The 18,096-nt window shown below is 30.8% G+C and overlaps 8 protein-coding genes across 8 annotated transcripts; 2 read left to right on the top strand and 6 right to left on the bottom strand.

Annotated features, from left to right (window-relative positions):
• Window positions 1-120: 120 nt before the first annotated feature.
• On the bottom strand, window positions 121-1,093 carry BX663DRAFT_517263 (MIR motif-containing protein). The gene is made up of 5 exons (XM_051528702.1): window positions 1,056-1,093; window positions 974-989; window positions 499-886; window positions 357-412; window positions 121-301 (listed from the first exon to the last, which is right to left on the bottom strand). The coding sequence occupies exons 1-5, from the start codon at window positions 1,060-1,062 to the stop codon at window positions 202-204; spliced, it is 567 nt and encodes a 188-aa protein (XP_051380672.1). The 5' UTR covers window positions 1,063-1,093; the 3' UTR covers window positions 121-201.
• Window positions 1,094-1,353: 260 nt separating this feature from the next.
• On the bottom strand, window positions 1,354-3,074 carry BX663DRAFT_488298 (uncharacterized protein; the record flags this gene model as incomplete). Its single annotated transcript, XM_051524805.1, has 8 exons — window positions 1,354-1,461; window positions 1,524-1,626; window positions 1,689-1,739; window positions 1,802-2,131; window positions 2,227-2,455; window positions 2,525-2,848; window positions 2,910-2,973; window positions 3,048-3,074. 8 exons carry the CDS (start codon window positions 3,072-3,074, stop codon window positions 1,354-1,356), a joined length of 1,236 nt encoding a protein of 411 aa, XP_051380671.1.
• Window positions 3,075-3,349: 275 nt separating this feature from the next.
• BX663DRAFT_476711 (60s acidic ribosomal protein-domain-containing protein) lies at window positions 3,350-4,391 on the bottom strand. The gene is made up of 3 exons (XM_051524270.1): window positions 4,132-4,391; window positions 3,902-4,045; window positions 3,350-3,827 (listed from the first exon to the last, which is right to left on the bottom strand). The coding sequence occupies exons 1-3, from the start codon at window positions 4,288-4,290 to the stop codon at window positions 3,801-3,803; spliced, it is 330 nt and encodes a 109-aa protein (XP_051380670.1). The 5' UTR covers window positions 4,291-4,391; the 3' UTR covers window positions 3,350-3,800.
• Window positions 4,392-7,392: 3,001 nt separating this feature from the next.
• Window positions 7,393-9,107, bottom strand: BX663DRAFT_438989 (Glucanosyltransferase-domain-containing protein; the record flags this gene model as incomplete). The annotated part of the gene is made up of 4 exons (XM_051523306.1): window positions 7,393-8,280; window positions 8,346-8,732; window positions 8,792-8,918; window positions 8,980-9,107. The coding sequence occupies 4 exons, from the start codon at window positions 9,105-9,107 to the stop codon at window positions 7,393-7,395; spliced, it is 1,530 nt and encodes a 509-aa protein (XP_051380669.1).
• Window positions 9,108-9,802: 695 nt separating this feature from the next.
• Window positions 9,803-12,177, bottom strand: BX663DRAFT_517252 (ATP synthase subunit beta). The gene is made up of 4 exons (XM_051528701.1): window positions 11,971-12,177; window positions 11,872-11,911; window positions 11,521-11,687; window positions 9,803-11,244 (listed from the first exon to the last, which is right to left on the bottom strand). Exons 1-4 carry the CDS (start codon window positions 12,056-12,058, stop codon window positions 10,007-10,009), a joined length of 1,533 nt encoding a protein of 510 aa, XP_051380668.1. The 5' UTR covers window positions 12,059-12,177; the 3' UTR covers window positions 9,803-10,006.
• Window positions 12,178-12,728: 551 nt separating this feature from the next.
• On the top strand, window positions 12,729-13,659 carry BX663DRAFT_517250 (F1 complex, delta/epsilon subunit of ATPase). The gene is made up of 5 exons (XM_051528700.1): window positions 12,729-12,787; window positions 12,888-12,958; window positions 13,026-13,179; window positions 13,263-13,351; window positions 13,458-13,659. Exons 1-5 carry the CDS (start codon window positions 12,736-12,738, stop codon window positions 13,581-13,583), a joined length of 492 nt encoding a protein of 163 aa, XP_051380667.1. The 5' UTR covers window positions 12,729-12,735; the 3' UTR covers window positions 13,584-13,659.
• Window positions 13,660-14,232: 573 nt separating this feature from the next.
• Window positions 14,233-16,615, top strand: BX663DRAFT_544825 (FAD binding domain-containing protein; the record flags this gene model as incomplete). The annotated part of the gene is made up of 7 exons (XM_051530906.1): window positions 14,233-14,561; window positions 14,622-15,297; window positions 15,383-15,442; window positions 15,501-15,586; window positions 15,649-15,727; window positions 15,789-15,868; window positions 15,983-16,615. The coding sequence occupies exons 1-7, from the start codon at window positions 14,298-14,300 to the stop codon at window positions 16,613-16,615; spliced, it is 1,878 nt and encodes a 625-aa protein (XP_051380666.1). The 5' UTR covers window positions 14,233-14,297.
• A 522-nt stretch (window positions 16,616-17,137) lies between these two features.
• Window positions 17,138-17,474, bottom strand: BX663DRAFT_517246 (uncharacterized protein). Its single transcript, XM_051528699.1, has one exon. The coding sequence runs from the start codon at window positions 17,460-17,462 to the stop codon at window positions 17,166-17,168; it is 297 nt and encodes a 98-aa protein (XP_051380665.1). The 5' UTR covers window positions 17,463-17,474; the 3' UTR covers window positions 17,138-17,165.
• Between the last annotated feature and the right edge of the window lie 622 nt (window positions 17,475-18,096).

The following is an 18,096-nucleotide window of genomic DNA, read 5'->3' as shown; positions in this document are numbered from 1 at the left end:
GAAAATCTATTTCCATGAGAAATAAGTTTGTTGTATGTTGCTAAATATTTGTACGACTCACTAATATTGTGAGCAAATTCTAAAAATATTTCATGCCTTTATTCATTCTTTAATATATAATTTGTGTGTAGATATACATATTTTATTAGTTTAGTTTAACAAAAAAATTTGTGAAAGTATATAGCTTAGATATAGATTATTTTAATCAAAAGATGCGCGCCATCTATCATTTTCATCAGGGCCGTCACCGAAAGCAGAGACTTCATTTTGATCCTCATGAAGAGGCTCTTCGTGGCTATGCCTATATATACAACAAATAAATAAATCATATATCATTATTTAGTATTTAAACTTACAAAGTTAATCCAGTAGTAACGTGTCGAAGAAAGAAGGAACGATCAGCATACCAAGTCTAATAATACATAAACATATAAGTATATAGAACTATTAGCTACATATATCAAACTATATATATATGTATATGTATTTAAATATTACAGGGTCTTCAACATCAAACTCTTCATTTTCATTTTCATCAAAGGACCACTGTTCAACAATCCATTCGTCGTTTTCATCACTTGTTTCGTCGTCACCAAAGCAAGTAACCTCCTGTTGACCTGTAATAGGACTAGGAATATCAGGATGCGAATGCAAGTTAGCACGTGTAGCAGCGTGTTTGAGGCGAATCACATCACCAAAATTAACATCTACACCTTCCTCAATCTCATCTTCACCAAGACGAGGCATGACAATAAAGGTTGTTTCTGAAGAAGGCTCCCAACCACCTGCAAAGACAACTTGTTGACCACTGCCTTCCTCATAAAATCGACCTGCTTCTGAAGTCAGGTAGCGACCTGTCATATTGTGCTTCAAAGAAATATGGTGTCTTGACATTTAAATATAAATAGAAGTTAATCTGTTACTACTTGTGTACATTTTATTATTATTATTTATACGTCAGTTGTTTACATACCCAAATTGAATAGGTCCTTTATTATAATAGAATTAAAATATGTTCAATTTTGTATCATTATAGTATTACGTGCTAAACTTACCAGTCATTCTTTTTATTATATTAGTATATATTTGAAAATATGAAAGAAAAGTAAAAAAGAAAAGTTGAAATAAAAGTCATTTTTATATAGAAATTTATAGCATGTAATACTATTTTATATATGTAATACAGATGAACGTGCTTACTTAATATAAAGTTTTGTCGGCTCAAATCCCGAAGTACAGTTACCAAAGAGTACACATTTTATTATACTTCTTAGAAAAAAAAGGAGTAGAGGGGAAAATGAGGGAATTATACTTAATATTTATTTATGATGTTTAGATTATTTACATGATATCTTAAAATTGCATTCCTTTTCCTTCAATAGAAACCTTGGGTGTTGTTCTTTTGGGACCTGTCTTAATAGAACGCATTGTATTATTCAATCTTCTGAATGTATTATCCGGCTAATAATATTTTTTTTATTAATAATTGAAATCAATACAACCTTATGTAGGCCTGTACTTACTTTATTACTTCTACTCTTATCTATTCTAACCGTACTTTGAGGCGCAATATCATAGTTTGCTGCAACGGCTTGAGGAACACGTACGAAACGTCTATTTTCATGTCTAAAAAAAGAAAAAAAATCTTAAAATTTCATTGTAGTGGTGGTATTACATATAGTATTTACCCTTCTTCTAATTCTTCAGAATTACGTCTAACTTTTTTTCTTTGATAATATCTATAAAAAGTAATGTTGTTAACTTAATCGCCTATTAACCGAACAAATATATAAAAACGTACGTTTCATCTCGTTTATATTCCTGTATAATAGGACGACGTTCTCTATAATTTTCACTTCGTTTAATAACCAATCGACTCCATTTACCTACAAGTTGATCCGCCTTTCTCTTCATAGCGGGCTCAATTCTAGGAGATTTTGTATAAAAATAAACAATTTTCCCGACTCCACTTTCGCGTAAATGGTCTCCTGAAATTGGTAACTTGTCCAAGATATCCATCATACCATTTTGGATATCTAAACTGGGCAATGATCGATCAGGCAAAGGTTCAAGCCATAAACGAATTGTTTCTAATAATCCATTATCTAAAACAGCATCCTGCAAATGTTTGCTGTAGTAAAAGAAAAAAAAAAGAAACAATATCGTATAAATAAACTTTTCATTCTTCCCCTTAATAGAATATTATATATAAAACTTAATACGTACTTTGTTAACATAGTAATTACTTCTCCTAACAACTTCAATTTAGAAATAGCAGGTCGTCTTTCTCCATTTGCAATGGCATCCTCTTCTGCAGCTTGTCTCATATGTTCTCTTAAGTTTGTAAGCTCTTCATCGATATTATTTTCAAGACTTTCGCCATCCTGTCTCTTTCTCTTCTTTTTACCACCTCTTAAAGCTATTTCAAATTGTCTATCGATTTCATCTCTTAATGCTATAATATAAGACGTATTTATTATTATTATTATTTAAATAAAATGATAGAATTATTAATAATTATTACCTTGTTGAGGGTCAATAGGCCCTTCATCTTCTTCATCTTCTTCATTTGTTCTAGTTGAATTATTTTTTAACTCGCGAATTTCACGACGTGCCTCCTCTAAGCGAGCATTTTCCTCTTCATCAAAATCTTTTTGTTTTTTTTTGAAAGATGGAAGTTTTATAGGTCTGGATATTTCTTCTTTCTCCGTTTCTTTATCGTTGCTAACTTCATCATAGGTATTGGCTTGTTCTAGCTGATTTTCTTCTTCTGCAGAAGTCTTTCTTTGTTCATTGTAATCTGCTTCTTCTGCTTGTTCAGATTTATATACCTCTTCGGTGTCAGAAGCTAATATATACTATTTAGTATAAGGAAATAAAACAATACAGTATATCGAACACCTTATTACCTTGGTCTCCATCAAGATCAGACATTTCTTCTTCTTCACTTGAACCAAACAACTTTTCTCTTTTCTATAACAAATAATAATAGAAATACATCTTAGTTTTACTTAACCAGTAGATGTATAAAAAAAAAAAAACTATACCATTAATTCTTCATCGTAGTCAGCCATTTTTAGTAAAAATTAAATATGTTTATATAGAATACAAAAATAAATTATAATGCGAATCTCTATTTGGAGGTTTTGCAATCTTTAACGATGACATCATCTCATAAGCCACTAAGATCAATAAAGGTCACATTAACCTTTTTAGCCTTTTCTCCCTCCTTAAATGAAGTTACTTTATAAGAAATGCACAAAATGTATTTATATATTACGTAGATATATCACAAAGATAAAATGTACCGTATATTTAGTATCTTTCAATAACATCTTGAATACAGATGTGTATTTCAGAGAATTTTATTGAAAAGGTCTTTTTATTATGATTTAACGTACTACACTGAACTGCTAAGCCACAATATACTTCTCTTTATATATTGTATCTTTTTAGTAAGAGTTGTAAATGTATACTACTCAAGTTAAAGGATACTGTATAAACTACGATAATACATTAAGTAAAGAATACAATTTTTTCTAGATTTGTCCCCCTCTCTTTTTTTTTTTCATAATTTTATCAATATTGATATAGATGATAAAAGCAATTGACATATTAAGAATCTAAGCCACTCTTTTTCCTTCATTCCTCAAAGTGCACATTTCTTGTCACCAAGATGTAAATGTGTAAATTTTCGCGTTTTTAAAGTAAAATTTCTCCTTTATTTTAAAGTAGTTTGCTCGTAAAAGAAAGGAAAAAAGTACGGTTTATAATTTTAACTAATGATGACTGGAAATTGCTTAATCGAAGAGACCGAAACCCATATCCTGTTAAATAGAAAAGTTAGTTTTAGCACCTTGTCTTTCATATATATTTATTTATATATATAACTTATACTTACTTCATCAGATTCTTCCTTTTCTTCAGCCTTCTCTTCTTCAGCAGCAGCTTCACCAGAAGCAGCAGCACCGGCAGCACCAGCACCAGCAGCAGCAACAGGGCCAGCAGAGACGGAAGCGAGCTTGGAGGAACCTTCAGCGATGGCCTATATAAAAGATATTCATTTTATTATTATTATTATTATTATTTGAGTTAAGACTTTTAATAGTGTCAAATGAATTAATATTTTACCTCGGCAGCGGTCTTGCCTTCCATAGCCTTCAACAAGGCAGAGAGACGAGATTCGTCAACTTCAACACCGACAGAGCTCAAGACCTTCTTGATATCATCGTTAGAAGGAGTGGCATTACCACCAGCAACAAGAAGAAGATAAGCTGCGAGATGCTTCATTGTTCAAATATATTGTATACAAAAGAGAGAGAGGGCGAACGATAGGCTTGCCAGATGAAAAAAATTATTTATTGTTCAAAAAAAAAAAATAAAATTTTTCGAGAATAACAAATTTGATTGGGTATTTTGGTTAACGTCACGTGTGACTTTTTTGGACACAAGTCTTCCAGAAGCAAAAGTTCACTCAGGCCAAAAATTTATGAATTCATTTCTGTTAGAAGTAAAGCACATAATAGAATATAGGGAAGATAAGTTAAAAATGATTTGGTTTAAATGGTTAAAAAAAGAAAAGAAAAGAAAAGAAAAGAAAGAGAAAACTTATAAAAAAATATACGGCAGATAAAAATTGACATGTAATAATTTAAGTTTTAGAAGTTTTATATTTAAAGGGAAAAAATAATAATAATTCACTTACAATGTAAAAAAAAAAAAAAAAACTTTCAAGCATAAACACTCTCTTAAAGCCTTCGTATATTTGTAACATAAAAGCCTTGTAAACTCTTTAACAGGCTAATTTCAATTATAATTCGAATTTCAGTACCATTATTTATAGAAGGCGTATCATAAATAGGTTCAGAATCTTGAATTATATTAAAGCCTGTCGTGGTAGAGACATTATGATCTATAAAAGGTATGAGTGGTGTAATAGTAGAAGAACTAGCTTCATTTATAATATTCCCCTTTTTAATAATGTCGTTTATTTCTTTCTGAAGTTGTTCTTTTTTTTTAAAAAAAAATGTTTATTTCCCTGTTTATAATGTTAAACTTTTTTTTGATTATTTTGATCTTCTTTCCAGTTTTCCTCTTTGATCTTATGTTTATTTTCCTTATGTTTGATCATATTAACAATATTGTATCTCTTAAAATTCGCAAGTTTCTTGGTTTTTCAGTAGTAATTCTTTAACATAAACAGGTTATTCAATTTGAGATAAATGCTCAAAACATTCATGATATGAATTGTATCGTTAAAAAGTAAGATTGGCATCCTAAAACTTCTAACAGTACGTTTAACGGCTTCTTCCTGATAAATCCTAATTTGACTATCTGTAAAACAACGCAAAGAAACTTGATTAATTTCAATTGTTGGTCTATTACGCAAAGGCCTTTGTTACAAAAAAGCAATCAATGATGTACATTCTTTGTCTTGAATGATAGGTAACTGTTTCATATTGGCGTTTTTATATACTTTGGATGCTTCTACAAATTCCTCTAATGCCTGTTCAATGCATGTAATACCTTTTTTAGCTTTTTTACGGTGAATTTTCTCTTTAAATCATTTCATAAGTGAAGTTTTCCTTGTCTTCTTTTCATTTAGGTAAAAGCTATTGAGGTTAATATCTTTTCTGAGTGATGCAAAGGAAGAATTACTATGATCCTTTCGATAAGTGCTTTGACGAATAGCTTCAAATGAAGCATGTTCTCTATCAGTAGTCTTAAATAATAGTTGGTGTGAAGAAGTTATTTTAGGTTGTTATGCTTCTGCTACAGAAAGGGATACAAATGAACTATTGTTACTATAATCATACGTATTTACAGAAGCAGAAGGAGAAACTAGAGACAATTCAACTTTAAGAGAGGAAAATAAGAATTGTTTATTCATTGATGCTTTTTTTTTAGAGGGATTGACACTATTGTGAACGGAAGAAGAAATCATATTGTTGGAAGTTACATCGGTAGTTGTTAAATCAGAATGTATATTTTTAAATTGTTATAGACGAGAGGTAATCAAACAAGAATCATGATGATAGAGGATACTGTTAGTACTGGATTCTAATTCAGAGCTGTCTTGTATAGTAGAGCTATCACTATTATTAGTGATAGGTATATCTTGCTGATGATTGGCTACTACTACTACATTTAGTTCTGCTGATTAATTGTGCAAAGAGCTTTTTGGCATCTTTTTCCTTTAGATATTTATGTTCCAGTATATACTTGAATAATTTTCCGCCTATATGATATGTCACGCAAGTATATAAATATAGAGCTTTACTGAATGCCGTACATTATTACCTGATGCGTATTCTAATATAATTCCAATGAACTTATCTGTTTTTATTACATTGTATAGTTTAACTATATAAGGATGATTTAAAATCTTCAAAAAAAAAAAAAAAAAAAAAAAAAAAAAAAAAAAATAACGGTACTAAATACATATAAACATAACTTCATATAATATTTGAAATATACCTTTAAAACAGAAATTTTTCTTTCTACTTTATTTATATGTCTATTTGATTCCATGCTTTCTTTTTAAATAAGTTTTACTGCTACCTAAAGTAAAGAAAGATCTTTAATACATGAACAAGTCTTTTCTTTTCTATCGTCTTTACTTTTTGACCGGTTTTAACATGAACACCTAATTTTACTTTTCCAAATTTACCTTCACCTAAAGTTAGTAATAATTTATAGGGTCCAAACTTATTTTCCTTTTTTTGTAAAAATTGTTTTGATGACATTGTTGTAGATGATACGGTATCTAATAGTTTGAATATATATTTTTTAAAAATAGAAGAGAAAATAAAAGGAAAAGAGGTAAAAATAAAATAAAATGTAAAGCTATAGTGTATAAATGAATGAATATAATGATATAGGGTTATTTTATTTATAATGCATTAAAAGAGGAGTTTATATACAACATGGATAATGTGCGCATACAATATCTAGTAATTATTTATATCATGTTTAAAAACACTTTCTTATTTTTGATAAAATTTTATTTTATTAGACATTTATATACTTTTTCGCAGTATTTATTCCAATAAAATACACAATTACTGTTTGGATATTAGATATAGAATCATTTTACATATATACGTATCCAGAATAATTTGATCTATGTACATAAATGTTATAGATATGTATAAAAAATAACAATAACAAGTTATTAACTTTTTAACAGTTTATGACTATCATCATTCATATAATGATATACTGTCTTAGATTATTTGCATTTTCTGTCGCTATGTGATATTAAACTGTTTATTATTATTTTAAAATGTGAACAATAAAATTTTATATGTAATGATGATGAAATATATGTATATTCTGCAAAAAAAAAAAAAAAAAAAAAAAAAAAAAAAAAAGAAAAGGGGCGGAACTGAATTATATAAAGGAAGCAACAATCAATATACATAGAGCTGAAGTAATAAAAACACCATTATTATTCTTCTTATAAGCACTTGAAGTTGATTTAGTAATTTCTTCAGAATAATTACTGTTCATGTTAGGAGCAATTTTAGCACACTCGTTAAAATTGTTACGTACAGGCGACTTCATCTGACCAAACCCATTATAATCACAAAATCCTACAGGTGATAATTTCTTCATCTCTATACCCTTCAAATTATAAAGCCAACTAAGCTTCTCCCTTGGTGAACAAAAGGAAAATGCGCCATAAACACCGTTTTCAGCATCTCCACTAATTTCGCTACACGAAACTACACCACACATCGTATCCAATTGTTTTCCAATTGTATTATTACCATCCATACTCATACTGATTTTATCTGAGACAGCACAGTGTAAGTTTTCCATCATACATTGGCAGGCGCCTTCAGAGGGTGTTGGAGGTAGTTCATTAGATGCTTTCCAATTCTCAGAAATTGAGGGACAATTTGAATTTGGTTTTTCATCATGATAATCATCCATCCTGACACCATGGGGCTTAACTTTAGCCATACGTTCCTGAAGGTTGTTATAATCCTCCATTTTTTCTGCCTCACCTGAAGATTTAATCTTGACTAAACCATATCGGTTATTTTCCTGTGTCCATTCGTAGACGATACCGCCTGACCATACACCTGTCATTTCTGGTCCATAAATAGCAGAAACCTCAGAAAATTCTCGAGGTGTTATTAGATTGCAGCCATATTCTGAAAGGAAAACAGGCTTATTGTACCCTTCGAGCTCTTTTGTACGATCCTTAAATCCTGACCTTTCAAATGATGATGCGCCGCACCATTCGTATAGATTAAGACCAAAAAAGTCCGCCTAATAATAATAATAAAATATTAGCAGGGAAAAATGTAAGGGAAGGAAATATAGGTATATATTACTTGAGATTCTATATCGCCACAATTAAAATAATCTTTAATAGCATCGCGAATAAATTCATCATCATTACTTGCATAACCAATAGGGATAGATCTTGATTTGATACTCTTTACATAATGCTTCGTATCACGAATAACAGCTTTGACATAGGCGGATGCTTGCGTATTTGTTTTATCGTTCGTTACTTCATTACCTGCAATAAAGCCTAATAAATTGTCATATTTTATAAATGCATCTATAGAAGCCTTATAGGCATTATAAAGATGAATATCATATTCTGGATTTTTTCGATTCACTGAGAAATGAGGAGTTGCGATATCTAATAATAAATAAATGCCAGCATCGGCGAAAGCCTTCATACAAGCATCATGATTCTTTTTTGGATCGACCTATTATACAATTGTTATTATTTTTTATACATATATACGTATATATCATAAAGCATTACTTCATAAACTCGGAGAACATTCGTTCCAAGTTCAGCCATAAGTTGTGCATCACGTTCACAGGCATCTTTATCAACTAAGGGATCTGTTGTGTTATTTATCCATTGACTTCTGGGCTGATAGGCCACACTAAAAATATATAACCAATTAATAAAATCTTCTCCTTCTTTGTATTTCTTTTTTTTCTTACCCTTTAATAAAAAACTGATCTTTCGTTACGGAATCAAAAAATTTTGACCCTTTAATGACTATAGGATTTAATGCAAAAATTGAGTTGATAGTGCATGTCAATATTAAAATAGTTGCTGAAATCTTCATTTTTTTTATATAAATATATAAAATTAAAGAGTTAGAAGAAGAAAAAAAAAAGGGAAAGAAAGAATAAATCAAAATTTATGTAGTATATTTATACAGAATATATTCGATAGTTTTACTTGTTTATACGTTTATTTCCATAAACTACTATTTCGGGGCCCCTTTCTTATATATTTTAACTTATGTGCGTTCCAGAGGCTTGTAAAAAAAAGGGGGGAGGAGAGGTATCATCGGAATGAATGAACTAATCCAGAAAAGTGACAATAGGATATTTACTTGCATTTGGCTTTCTTTTATTTACATATATGCATATATATATATATTACAGTTATAATATTTGCAATATAAACATATACAGAAAAGAAATCGTGGCATAGTTTAATTTATAAACTATGCTTACTTACCAGTACAGCTACATATTACTATTTTTTTTTTCTTCATAAATATAATACAAGTATTTTTCAAAATTAGAATTGTTCACCTTCAAAATGTAATGAAAGGAGAAGAAATTATTATATGCCATATAAAAAGAAAAAAGAAACTTAACAATACTAAAGTTATCTATATCATTATAAGATATTTATGGCAGAGGAGTATTTAAGGGTTCAATTTTTATATTGCATCTACTATGCATATTTATACGTGTGAATCTTTAAGTTATAACTTTTTATATAGTCGGTATATGATAATATATAATATTTTTTTTTCTTTTAAATACAATGGTCATCATTATATATTTTATTTGTGCTCCCGAAATTGACAGCCTAATGTAATATAATAAATACATAGATATGATTATATATTTATGACAATAAATAAGAAAGATTATTTTTTTTTCTTTATTTGTTGTAAGTGCACACGCATACAAACATAGATATCAGCACTGCACGCCTAACTTATTATTACTGAGAACCCATTTCTTTGGCAAGTTCTTCAGCACGCTTCTGAACGTCATTAATATCACCTTGCATGTAGAAGGCTGATTCGGGCAAGTGGTCGTGCTTACCAGACAAGATCTCCTTAAAGGAACGAATGGTATCATTGAGTTTCACGAGACGACCTTCATAACCAGTAAAGACTTGAGCAACAGCGAAAGGTTGTGAAAGGAAACGTTGGATCTTACGTGCACGCTCAACTACAAGCTTATCTTCTTCTGAAAGTTCATCCATACCCAAAATAGCAATGATATCTTGAAGTGATTTGTAGTTTTGAAGAATCTGTTGGACTTCAGTTGCAACCTTGTAATGTTCTTCTCCTACAATACGAGGATCAAGGATACGTGATTTGGAATCAAGAGGATCCACAGCAGGATAGATACCCAATTCAGCAATTGAACGAGACAAGACAGTAGTGGCATCCAAGTGAGCAAATGTAGTAGCAGGAGCAGGATCGGTCAAATCATCAGCTGGGACATAGACAGCTTGGACAGAGGTAATGGAACCATTCTTGGTAGTCGTAATACGTTCTTGCATACCACCCATATCAGTAGACAATGTAGGTTGATAACCGACAGCAGAGGGAATACGACCCAAAAGGGCAGATACCTCAGAACCTGCTTGTGTGAAACGGAAAATGTTATCAATAAACAACAATACATCTTGTCCTTCATCATCACGGAAGTATTCAGCAATCGTTAAACCAGTCAAGGCAACACGAGCACGAGCTCCTGGGGGTTCGTTCATTTGACCAAAGACAAGAGCACACTTGGAATCTCCTTCTAACTGAATGACACCAGTTTGAATCATTTCATGATAGAGATCGTTACCTTCACGAGTACGTTCACCAACACCACAGAAGATGGAATAACCACCATGTGCTTTAGCAATGTTATTAATCAATTCTTGAATCAATACAGTCTTACCGACACCTGCACCACCAAAGAGACCAATCTTACCACCACGAGCATAAGGTGCTAACAAATCAACAACCTTAATACCGGTCTCGAGAATTTCAGGTGTAGGTGATTGGTCAACAAACTCAGGTGCATCAGCGTGAATAGGACGGTGAGTCTTGGCACTGATGGGTCCACGTTCATCAATAGGTTCACCAATGACGTTGATAATACGACCAAGGACTTCTTTACCGACAGGAATAGTGATAGGTGCACCAGTATCAACGACCTTTTGACCACGAACAAGACCTAATGAAAAGAATAAAAAGAAGTAACAAAAAAAAAAGCATTAGTATTAATGTTTATGTTTATGTTTCTCTATTTTTATGTCCGTCTATGGCTTTATTTATGTTTCTCTCTCTCTCTTACTCTCTCTTATTCTCTCTTACTCTCACTCACTCACTCACTCACTCTCTTTATCTCTTCAGCCTCTCTTCATCTTTCTCTCTCTTTTTTTTTTCCTTTTTTTCCTTTTTCTATTTTTTATTCATTTCTTCCTTTCTTTCTATTTCTATTAAAGTTTACCTTCAGTACCATCCATAGCAATAGTACGGACAGTATTTTCACCTAAATGTTGAGAGACTTCGAGGACAAGACGTCCGCCAGAGTGACCTTGAACTTCAAGGGCATTCAAAATAGCAGGCAAGTTTTCTTGGTCAAATTGTACGTCAACAACAGCACCAATAACAGAACTATATGAAAAGGAATAGAGTTAACAAACATTATTTTACAAAAGCATAAATGTATAATAAAAAAAAAAAGAAAGAAAAAAACTTGTTCGGCATTCAATGCTTAGTAAATGACTCGCTCTCTTTTTACTTTTTTTTTTCTTTTTTTTTTTTTTTTTTTTTTGGTTGATTAAAAGGCTGATCTTACCGAATTTTACCAACGCTGGCGGCTGTGGCATAGGTACGAGCTAAAATAAAAAAGACATTAACATTTGTGAAGATTGAAATGTTTCAAATGTATGTATACCTGATTGAATAGCTTGATTAGCTAAGGGATTGGCTTGGAGACGAAATGCGTTTGAAGCAACGCGGCTTAGAGCACGAGAAATAAACATAGCTTTACCGAGAAAAGGAGAGAAAGCTTAGAAAAATAAAAAAATAAAATAAACTAATAATAGGGCTTATAATATTTCCCCTGTTCCTTTTTTTTTAACCCCTCCCCTCATTTTTGTTTACCAACTTTATGGTATAGCTACTTTTTTTTTTGGGTCAAGCTTATAAAAATTAAAACTCAATTAGTATTAAGAATTTGACATTCAATGATGCAGAGAGGAATAGTTTAAACAGTAAACATAAGATCAATAATTTATAAGATAAGGAGGATATTAAACTATGACAGAAGCATCACTCAGTTTGTATAAAAGACCTTATCTTTAATTCTATTCTATTATTATTATGTGTATGGTTTCGTAGTCATTTGGTATATGTAATGCGAAAAAAAAAAAGATAATTGCTCACTTATATTATGCTTATATACATGGTTATCTGTATTTACTTTCTTTATTAGAACGCTTTATGATGATGATCCAAAAGAACAAGCCACAATATATGTAGAATAATAACAAGAAAAAAAGATATTTTTACGTCATCTTCCGGGGGTGAAATTAGCTTCCCCCTTCCTATCACCACACCTTGCCCTTAATTTTTGAAAGTCCTCAAGTTCGAATTAACAAACCCTATAACTCCAATATGAAATAGTTTTTTTTCCCCACAGATTTTTTTTTACACAACAATGAACATTCTTGCTAGATCTGCCCGTACTGCCATTAAGCCTCTTGCTATGGGTAAAATTAAATAAAAAAAAAAATACATGTATAATTAAGGCGCACTAACTAAAAACAACGGCAATAATAATAATAATAATAATAATTATCTGATATATAGCCCGCTTTTATGCCACTGAAGCTCCCGCTGCTTCCGAAGCTCTTCGTTTGACCTTTGTTGTTCCTCACAAGGTAAATCAATTGTAATGTATTTACCACACTGATGATTGAATTAATGTATTTTTTTCTCTTTAATTAGGCTATTTATAAGGCTACCGATGTTCATCAAGTAAATTTAGCTGCTACTTCTGGTGACATGGGTATCCTTGCTAATCACGTACCTACCATTGAACAATTAAATCCTGGTGTTGTTGAAGTTATCGAAAATTCTGAAATTACCAAGAAGTTTTTTGGTACATTAAAAGATTAATTTTTTCCCCTTCTCATCCCCTCTTTTTTTTTAGAATAGCTAAATTTATTTATTTTTTCTCTATAGTTTCTGGCGGTTTTGCTACTATTAATCCCGACAATTCTCTTAATATTAATGCTGTTGAAGCCGTTCCTCTTGAAGAACTTTCCCTTGAGGTAAATAAATGAAAAACGTTGATAGAAAGCAGAAAAAAAAGAGAGAGAGAGAGAGAAAGGAAGAGAGAATGAGAAGAGGTTATTTATTTTATATGCATATATATAGCGTGTTCAGGCAGGTCTTGCTGAAGCTCAACGTCAAGCTAGTAGTGCAGTTACTGATAAGGAGAAAGCAATTGCTAAGGTTGAAGTTGAAGTTTATGAAGCTCTTCAAAGTGCTTTGTCAAAGTAATTGTATAATACAAAGTTTTATTAACTCTCTTATATACTCCTTTTTATCAAAAATAAACACATATTTATAACGCTTTTCTTTTTCTTTTTTTTTTATTTTTGCTTTTTGTTTATGAATTGAGTGCATTCAAAAGCTTATTTTAGTGATTTCATGATAAATAGTCAATTTTATTAGAAACTCAGTCAGTAAATCAACCTTTTATTGTTATTTGTCATTTAAAAGAAAAACAGAAAAAAAAAATATGTATTGTTTTAGAAACACATATAATAGAATTGTTTATTATTACAGGAGGCCATAGCCGACACAACAATTAAATATCCGAATTTCTTTTTTTTTTCATAGTATCAATGGAAACAACAGCAGCATGTATTATTATAAAACTACGAAGCATATATAACAAAACAGTAAAGATCTTCTTGTAATAATAATAAACTAAATTCAAATGGAAAAAAAAAGTTGTATTTTGAAGAATGGTTTGTTTTACTACATATTATGTAAGAAATAAGGGTCTTTTTTTTTCATATAAGAAATCAGGAACTCCACACCGACGAAAGTTGGATATAAAGCAACACCGCTAATTATGTGTTAAAAAATAGAAACTATTTTGTTTTTTATTTATACACAAACATACTCTTTTAATTTTTCTTTTTTTTTTTATTGTTTATTTCTTGTACTTTTTTTTTCTTCTTCTTTCCTAGCAATTTGTGATTAAGAATGGTCGACAAAAAAGTAAATAAAAAATATGATATAATTGTTTGTGGGGCAGGACCTGTAGGATTATTCTTTGCATATCAAATGATAATGCAAGGACATTCAGTGTATATTTGTGATCAAAAGGAAGGTCCTACGGAGCAAAGTAGAGCCTTTTTTGTGTCTGCTCGTTCTTTAGAAGTATTTGAAAATAAAGGTATAGCACATCATTTGCTACATGAAGCTTATGTATTACGTGGTGTTCAATTGTTTATTGAAGGCTGTGAGGTATGAAGTAATATAGATATGTATGTTTTGTATTCTAAATAGTAGATGAATTTATAATAGAGTGCTTCTTTGGAATCTGATGATGTTGGAGAGACCATCTTTCCTCAACTCACAAGTATTCCCCAATCAAAAACGGAGTCTATCCTAGCTTCACTTATTCAAGAAAAGACAACTATAGAATGGAACACAAAATTAGTATCTTACACAGAACAAAATCAATTAGTCACAGCAATTGTCACTAAAGATAATGGAAAGACAACTGAATGCATACAGGGCAAATATATTATTGGCGCTGATGGTGCTCACTCTACCGTTAGAAATGGAGACCCTACCTGGACTTATGATGGTGAATCCTCAGAAACAAAATTTGCTTTAGCCGATGTTGTCTTATCAGGTCCTGATTTAGATATCATCAAAGATAAATTTAATGTCTTTTATCATTCAGAAGGTATGTGCCTTTTGATACCTATCAACTTTGACCATCACAATAGAAAAAACAATTTGTTTCGAATGATTGCGAATAAGGGACCTTATGAAAAGAGGCCATCTACGAAAAATGTAACCCATGGTATTAATGGGACAGAAACTCTATCATTAGATGAAGTAAATCAAATTTTGAAAACAAGATTAGAAAAATTAAATTTAGTTGCAAGTGATCCTGCTTGGTTAACCCATTTTTATATCAATGAGCGTAAAGCAAATGGTTTTCGTCGTGGCAGAGCCTTTTTGATTGGAGGTAAAATATTATTTATAATCATATTTGTATTTTATTTTATTTTATTTTTTCTTTTGTACTTATATATATATATGTTATTATTAAGATGCTGCACATTGTCACTCTCCTGTTGGAGGTCAAGGAATGAACCTAGGATTACAAGATGGTAAAAAAAAAAGAGAGAGAGAATACTGTTTTGTTTTTAATGCTTTACATATTTTTAGCTGATAACCTTGCTTGGAAAATGTCATTAGTATTAAAAGGATTATCTTCAGATCCTGAATTGCTCTTAGATTCTTATACTATTGAGGTATATAAACATAAATTCTCTTCATATAAATATATTTATAAACTAACTACTCTATTTATTAGCGAGAACCTATTGCAGAAAATACCATTAGTCAGACTGGTAATGCTACAGAGCTCGCTATGAGTGTTAGTTTCTTTATGGGTAAATATACTCTAAATACATATATATATATGTATATAAGAAATGCTAAAAATTCATTTAGCTATTCTACGATACTTCATTTCATCTTCAAATTTCTGTGTCTCCAAGTTAAAAGAATATGGAATGGCTAGTATATTACAGGTAAATGATAAAAAAAAAAAAAAAAAAAAAAAAAAAGAGAGAGAGAGAGAGAAAGAGAAGGAGTGCGAGAAAATAAAACTAATCTTTTTTTAACTGAAATCAATAAAATATTAGCTGCACACATCAATTGATAATTCATCACGTATTATAGGAGCATCTGATCCTTCTTTAATTAAGGCAGGCAAATTTCTACCTGAATCTACCTTACTTCTTAAACGTTGTCTAGCCATGGATCAGCCTGAGCATCTATTAGAACGAAAAACATTACATCAAATTATCAGTAATACAGGAAATCATACGGCTCTTTGGATAGCCACACGACCTGCCTCGTATAGCGCTTCCTGTCTAACCTCCAAATTTTGGAAAAAAATTCAAACAAATTTTGGTAGCTCAATTCGTCCACTTATTATTGAATCTACTTGGAATGTCCCTGAATATAGATTAGCAGATGATATCATGCATGATATCAAAGATCTTTGCGACAATGATGATAAACGTATTGTCATTGCTGAAAAATTAGAATCAGAAAACTTTTGGGTTGAATATTTACCAACAAGCTCAAATGATTCAATCACAAGTCTAATTGGACTTCATTCAAGTTTAGTGAATACAACTCATACGAATACAGAGCCACCTGCTGCATTATTAATTATTCGACCTGATCTTTATATTACCAGTTCGACACTAGTGTTATCAGAGGATGATATCAATAAGGCGTTAGCATTTCTACATACCTATTTAAAATAATTACTATTCTTTTTTTTTTCTTTTCTTTTCTTTTTTACAATTTATTACATAATAATAATAATAATAATATTCTCTTTTGTCTAACAAATGTTTATTGTTCTTGTATATAGAATGCAAACTTATATTCAAAGTGTTTGTGTTTTTGTTTTCCTTTTGGTACAGGTTCTTGTAAAAACATTTCCAGCTCCTCATGACTAGCTAATCAAAATAGTTTGGTATCAATGCTTGGTAAAGAGCTATTACAAGTGATAGACTCCGAGGAGTAAATATGAGTAATTAGAAGATGCATACACTTTGTAAGGCTTTGGCAATAATTTTTTTCACTTCCTAAGATCAATATACGGCTCTCATCTTTAACTAGTAAATTAGTTTCTTCTAAAGCATTGTCTACATAGTGTTTTGCGTTTAAACATAGAATTTTTTAAATCCAGTAAGAATTCTTGACAAGCAGTAGAAAGTGTAGATCATCTGTAGGATTGTTTGACCATCAATATACACATTATAAAAATAATAGAAAGAAAAAAAAATATGATGCGTCCTATTGATTGATCTAAGAAAGGAAAACTTGTGGAAATGGAAGTACAGCCGGAAGGCACCAATCTGAGTATTTTGGGCTGCATGTCAGCCTATGGATTATATTGAAGTTTCTCAACAGGTTCCAAAGTCCAAAGTCTATAAAAAAGCAGAAGATAGATGGTACAAAGAGAGCACTTCCACATGGCATTAAAACATCATCATACTTTCTACTATTTGTGAAAGAAACAACATCTACACTTAACAAGCCTGTTTTACATAATATCCATATTGTTAATGATAATGCCATGATACACAAAATCAAAGACATCATGACAGCAATTCATAACACCACCATTAACTGCTAAAGTAATAGCCATAAATACAATAGGCTTTTTGTTGGCAGATATTTTTATGTAAAAAAAAGAAAATACTGGATTTTTTCTGCTTTTAAAATTTTGTTTGCATCTGTGACCAGATTGATTTTGCACTTATTTTTTTTTTCTTTTGCACCCAGTTATTTTTTATTTGCACTAGTTTTTTTTTTTTTCTGATTAAAATACGGTTTTGTACTCTTTCAGTACTAAAGAAATGCAGATTCAAAAATATTACAAAGTAAATCTCTAACGCAAATAATAAGTAGAAAAAAATAAAATATTTCAATAAATTATAATGCAAAATAAAGTCAAACTTATATGTTTATTAAAAAAATTATAAATTTGTCTCTTTATTGAGACAACGCTCAAAGAAAGAGATTGAACGTCGGATCCATCCCTCGCAGTCAGCAGAAGTCACCTTCTTGGCAGAATCCAAAATCCTTGGTGTAAGCTGGGCCTTCTCACTAAGCTCCTCCCGACACACACCAAACTTTACCTTCGACCAAAATTCTTCTATTGGGTTCAAGAATGGCGAATAAGGAGGAAGATATAAGCATTTATATCCTCTTCCTTCAATTAGACTTCGAACTA

Source organism: Cokeromyces recurvatus (assembly GCF_025118155.1).
Source record: "Cokeromyces recurvatus strain NRRL 2243 chromosome Unknown BX663scaffold_22, whole genome shotgun sequence".
Classification (NCBI taxonomy): domain Eukaryota; kingdom Fungi; phylum Mucoromycota; class Mucoromycetes; order Mucorales; family Mucoraceae; genus Cokeromyces; species Cokeromyces recurvatus.
The sequence above is the reverse complement of the archived record's forward strand: the minus strand, read 5'-3'. Positions and strand labels throughout refer to the sequence as shown.

Bases quoted from the DNA above. Each gene is read 5' to 3' on its own strand.
- BX663DRAFT_517263 (XM_051528702.1), bottom strand. The intron at 413-498 runs GTAATATTTAAA...ATGTATTATTAG, and splicing joins AGTTTGATGTTGAAGACCCT to ACTTGGTATGCTGATCGTTC. The intron at 302-356 runs GTAAGTTTAAAT...TTGTATATATAG, and splicing joins GTTACTACTGGATTAACTTT to GCATAGCCACGAAGAGCCTC.
- BX663DRAFT_476711 (XM_051524270.1), bottom strand. From the start codon at position 4,290: ATGAAGCATCTCGCAGCTTATCTTCTTCTTGTTGCTGGTGGTAATGCC. The intron at 4,046-4,131 runs GTAAAATATTAA...TCTTTTATATAG, and splicing joins AAGGCAAGACCGCTGCCGAG to GCCATCGCTGAAGGTTCCTC. The intron at 3,828-3,901 runs GTAAGTATAAGT...TCTATTTAACAG, and splicing joins AAAAGGAAGAATCTGATGAA to GATATGGGTTTCGGTCTCTT.
- BX663DRAFT_517252 (XM_051528701.1), bottom strand. From the start codon at position 12,058: ATGTTTATTTCTCGTGCTCTAAGCCGCGTTGCTTCAAACGCATTTCGT. The intron at 11,912-11,970 runs GTATACATACAT...TTTTTATTTTAG, and splicing joins TAATCAAGCTATTCAATCAG to CTCGTACCTATGCCACAGCC. The intron at 11,688-11,871 runs GTAAGATCAGCC...CTTTTCATATAG, and splicing joins GCCAGCGTTGGTAAAATTCG to TTCTGTTATTGGTGCTGTTG.
- BX663DRAFT_517250 (XM_051528700.1), top strand. From the start codon at position 12,736: ATGAACATTCTTGCTAGATCTGCCCGTACTGCCATTAAGCCTCTTGCT. The intron at 12,959-13,025 runs GTAAATCAATTG...CTCTTTAATTAG, and splicing joins CCTTTGTTGTTCCTCACAAG to GCTATTTATAAGGCTACCGA. The intron at 13,352-13,457 runs GTAAATAAATGA...GCATATATATAG, and splicing joins TTGAAGAACTTTCCCTTGAG to CGTGTTCAGGCAGGTCTTGC.
- BX663DRAFT_517246 (XM_051528699.1), bottom strand. From the start codon at position 17,462: ATGATGTCTTTGATTTTGTGTATCATGGCATTATCATTAACAATATGG.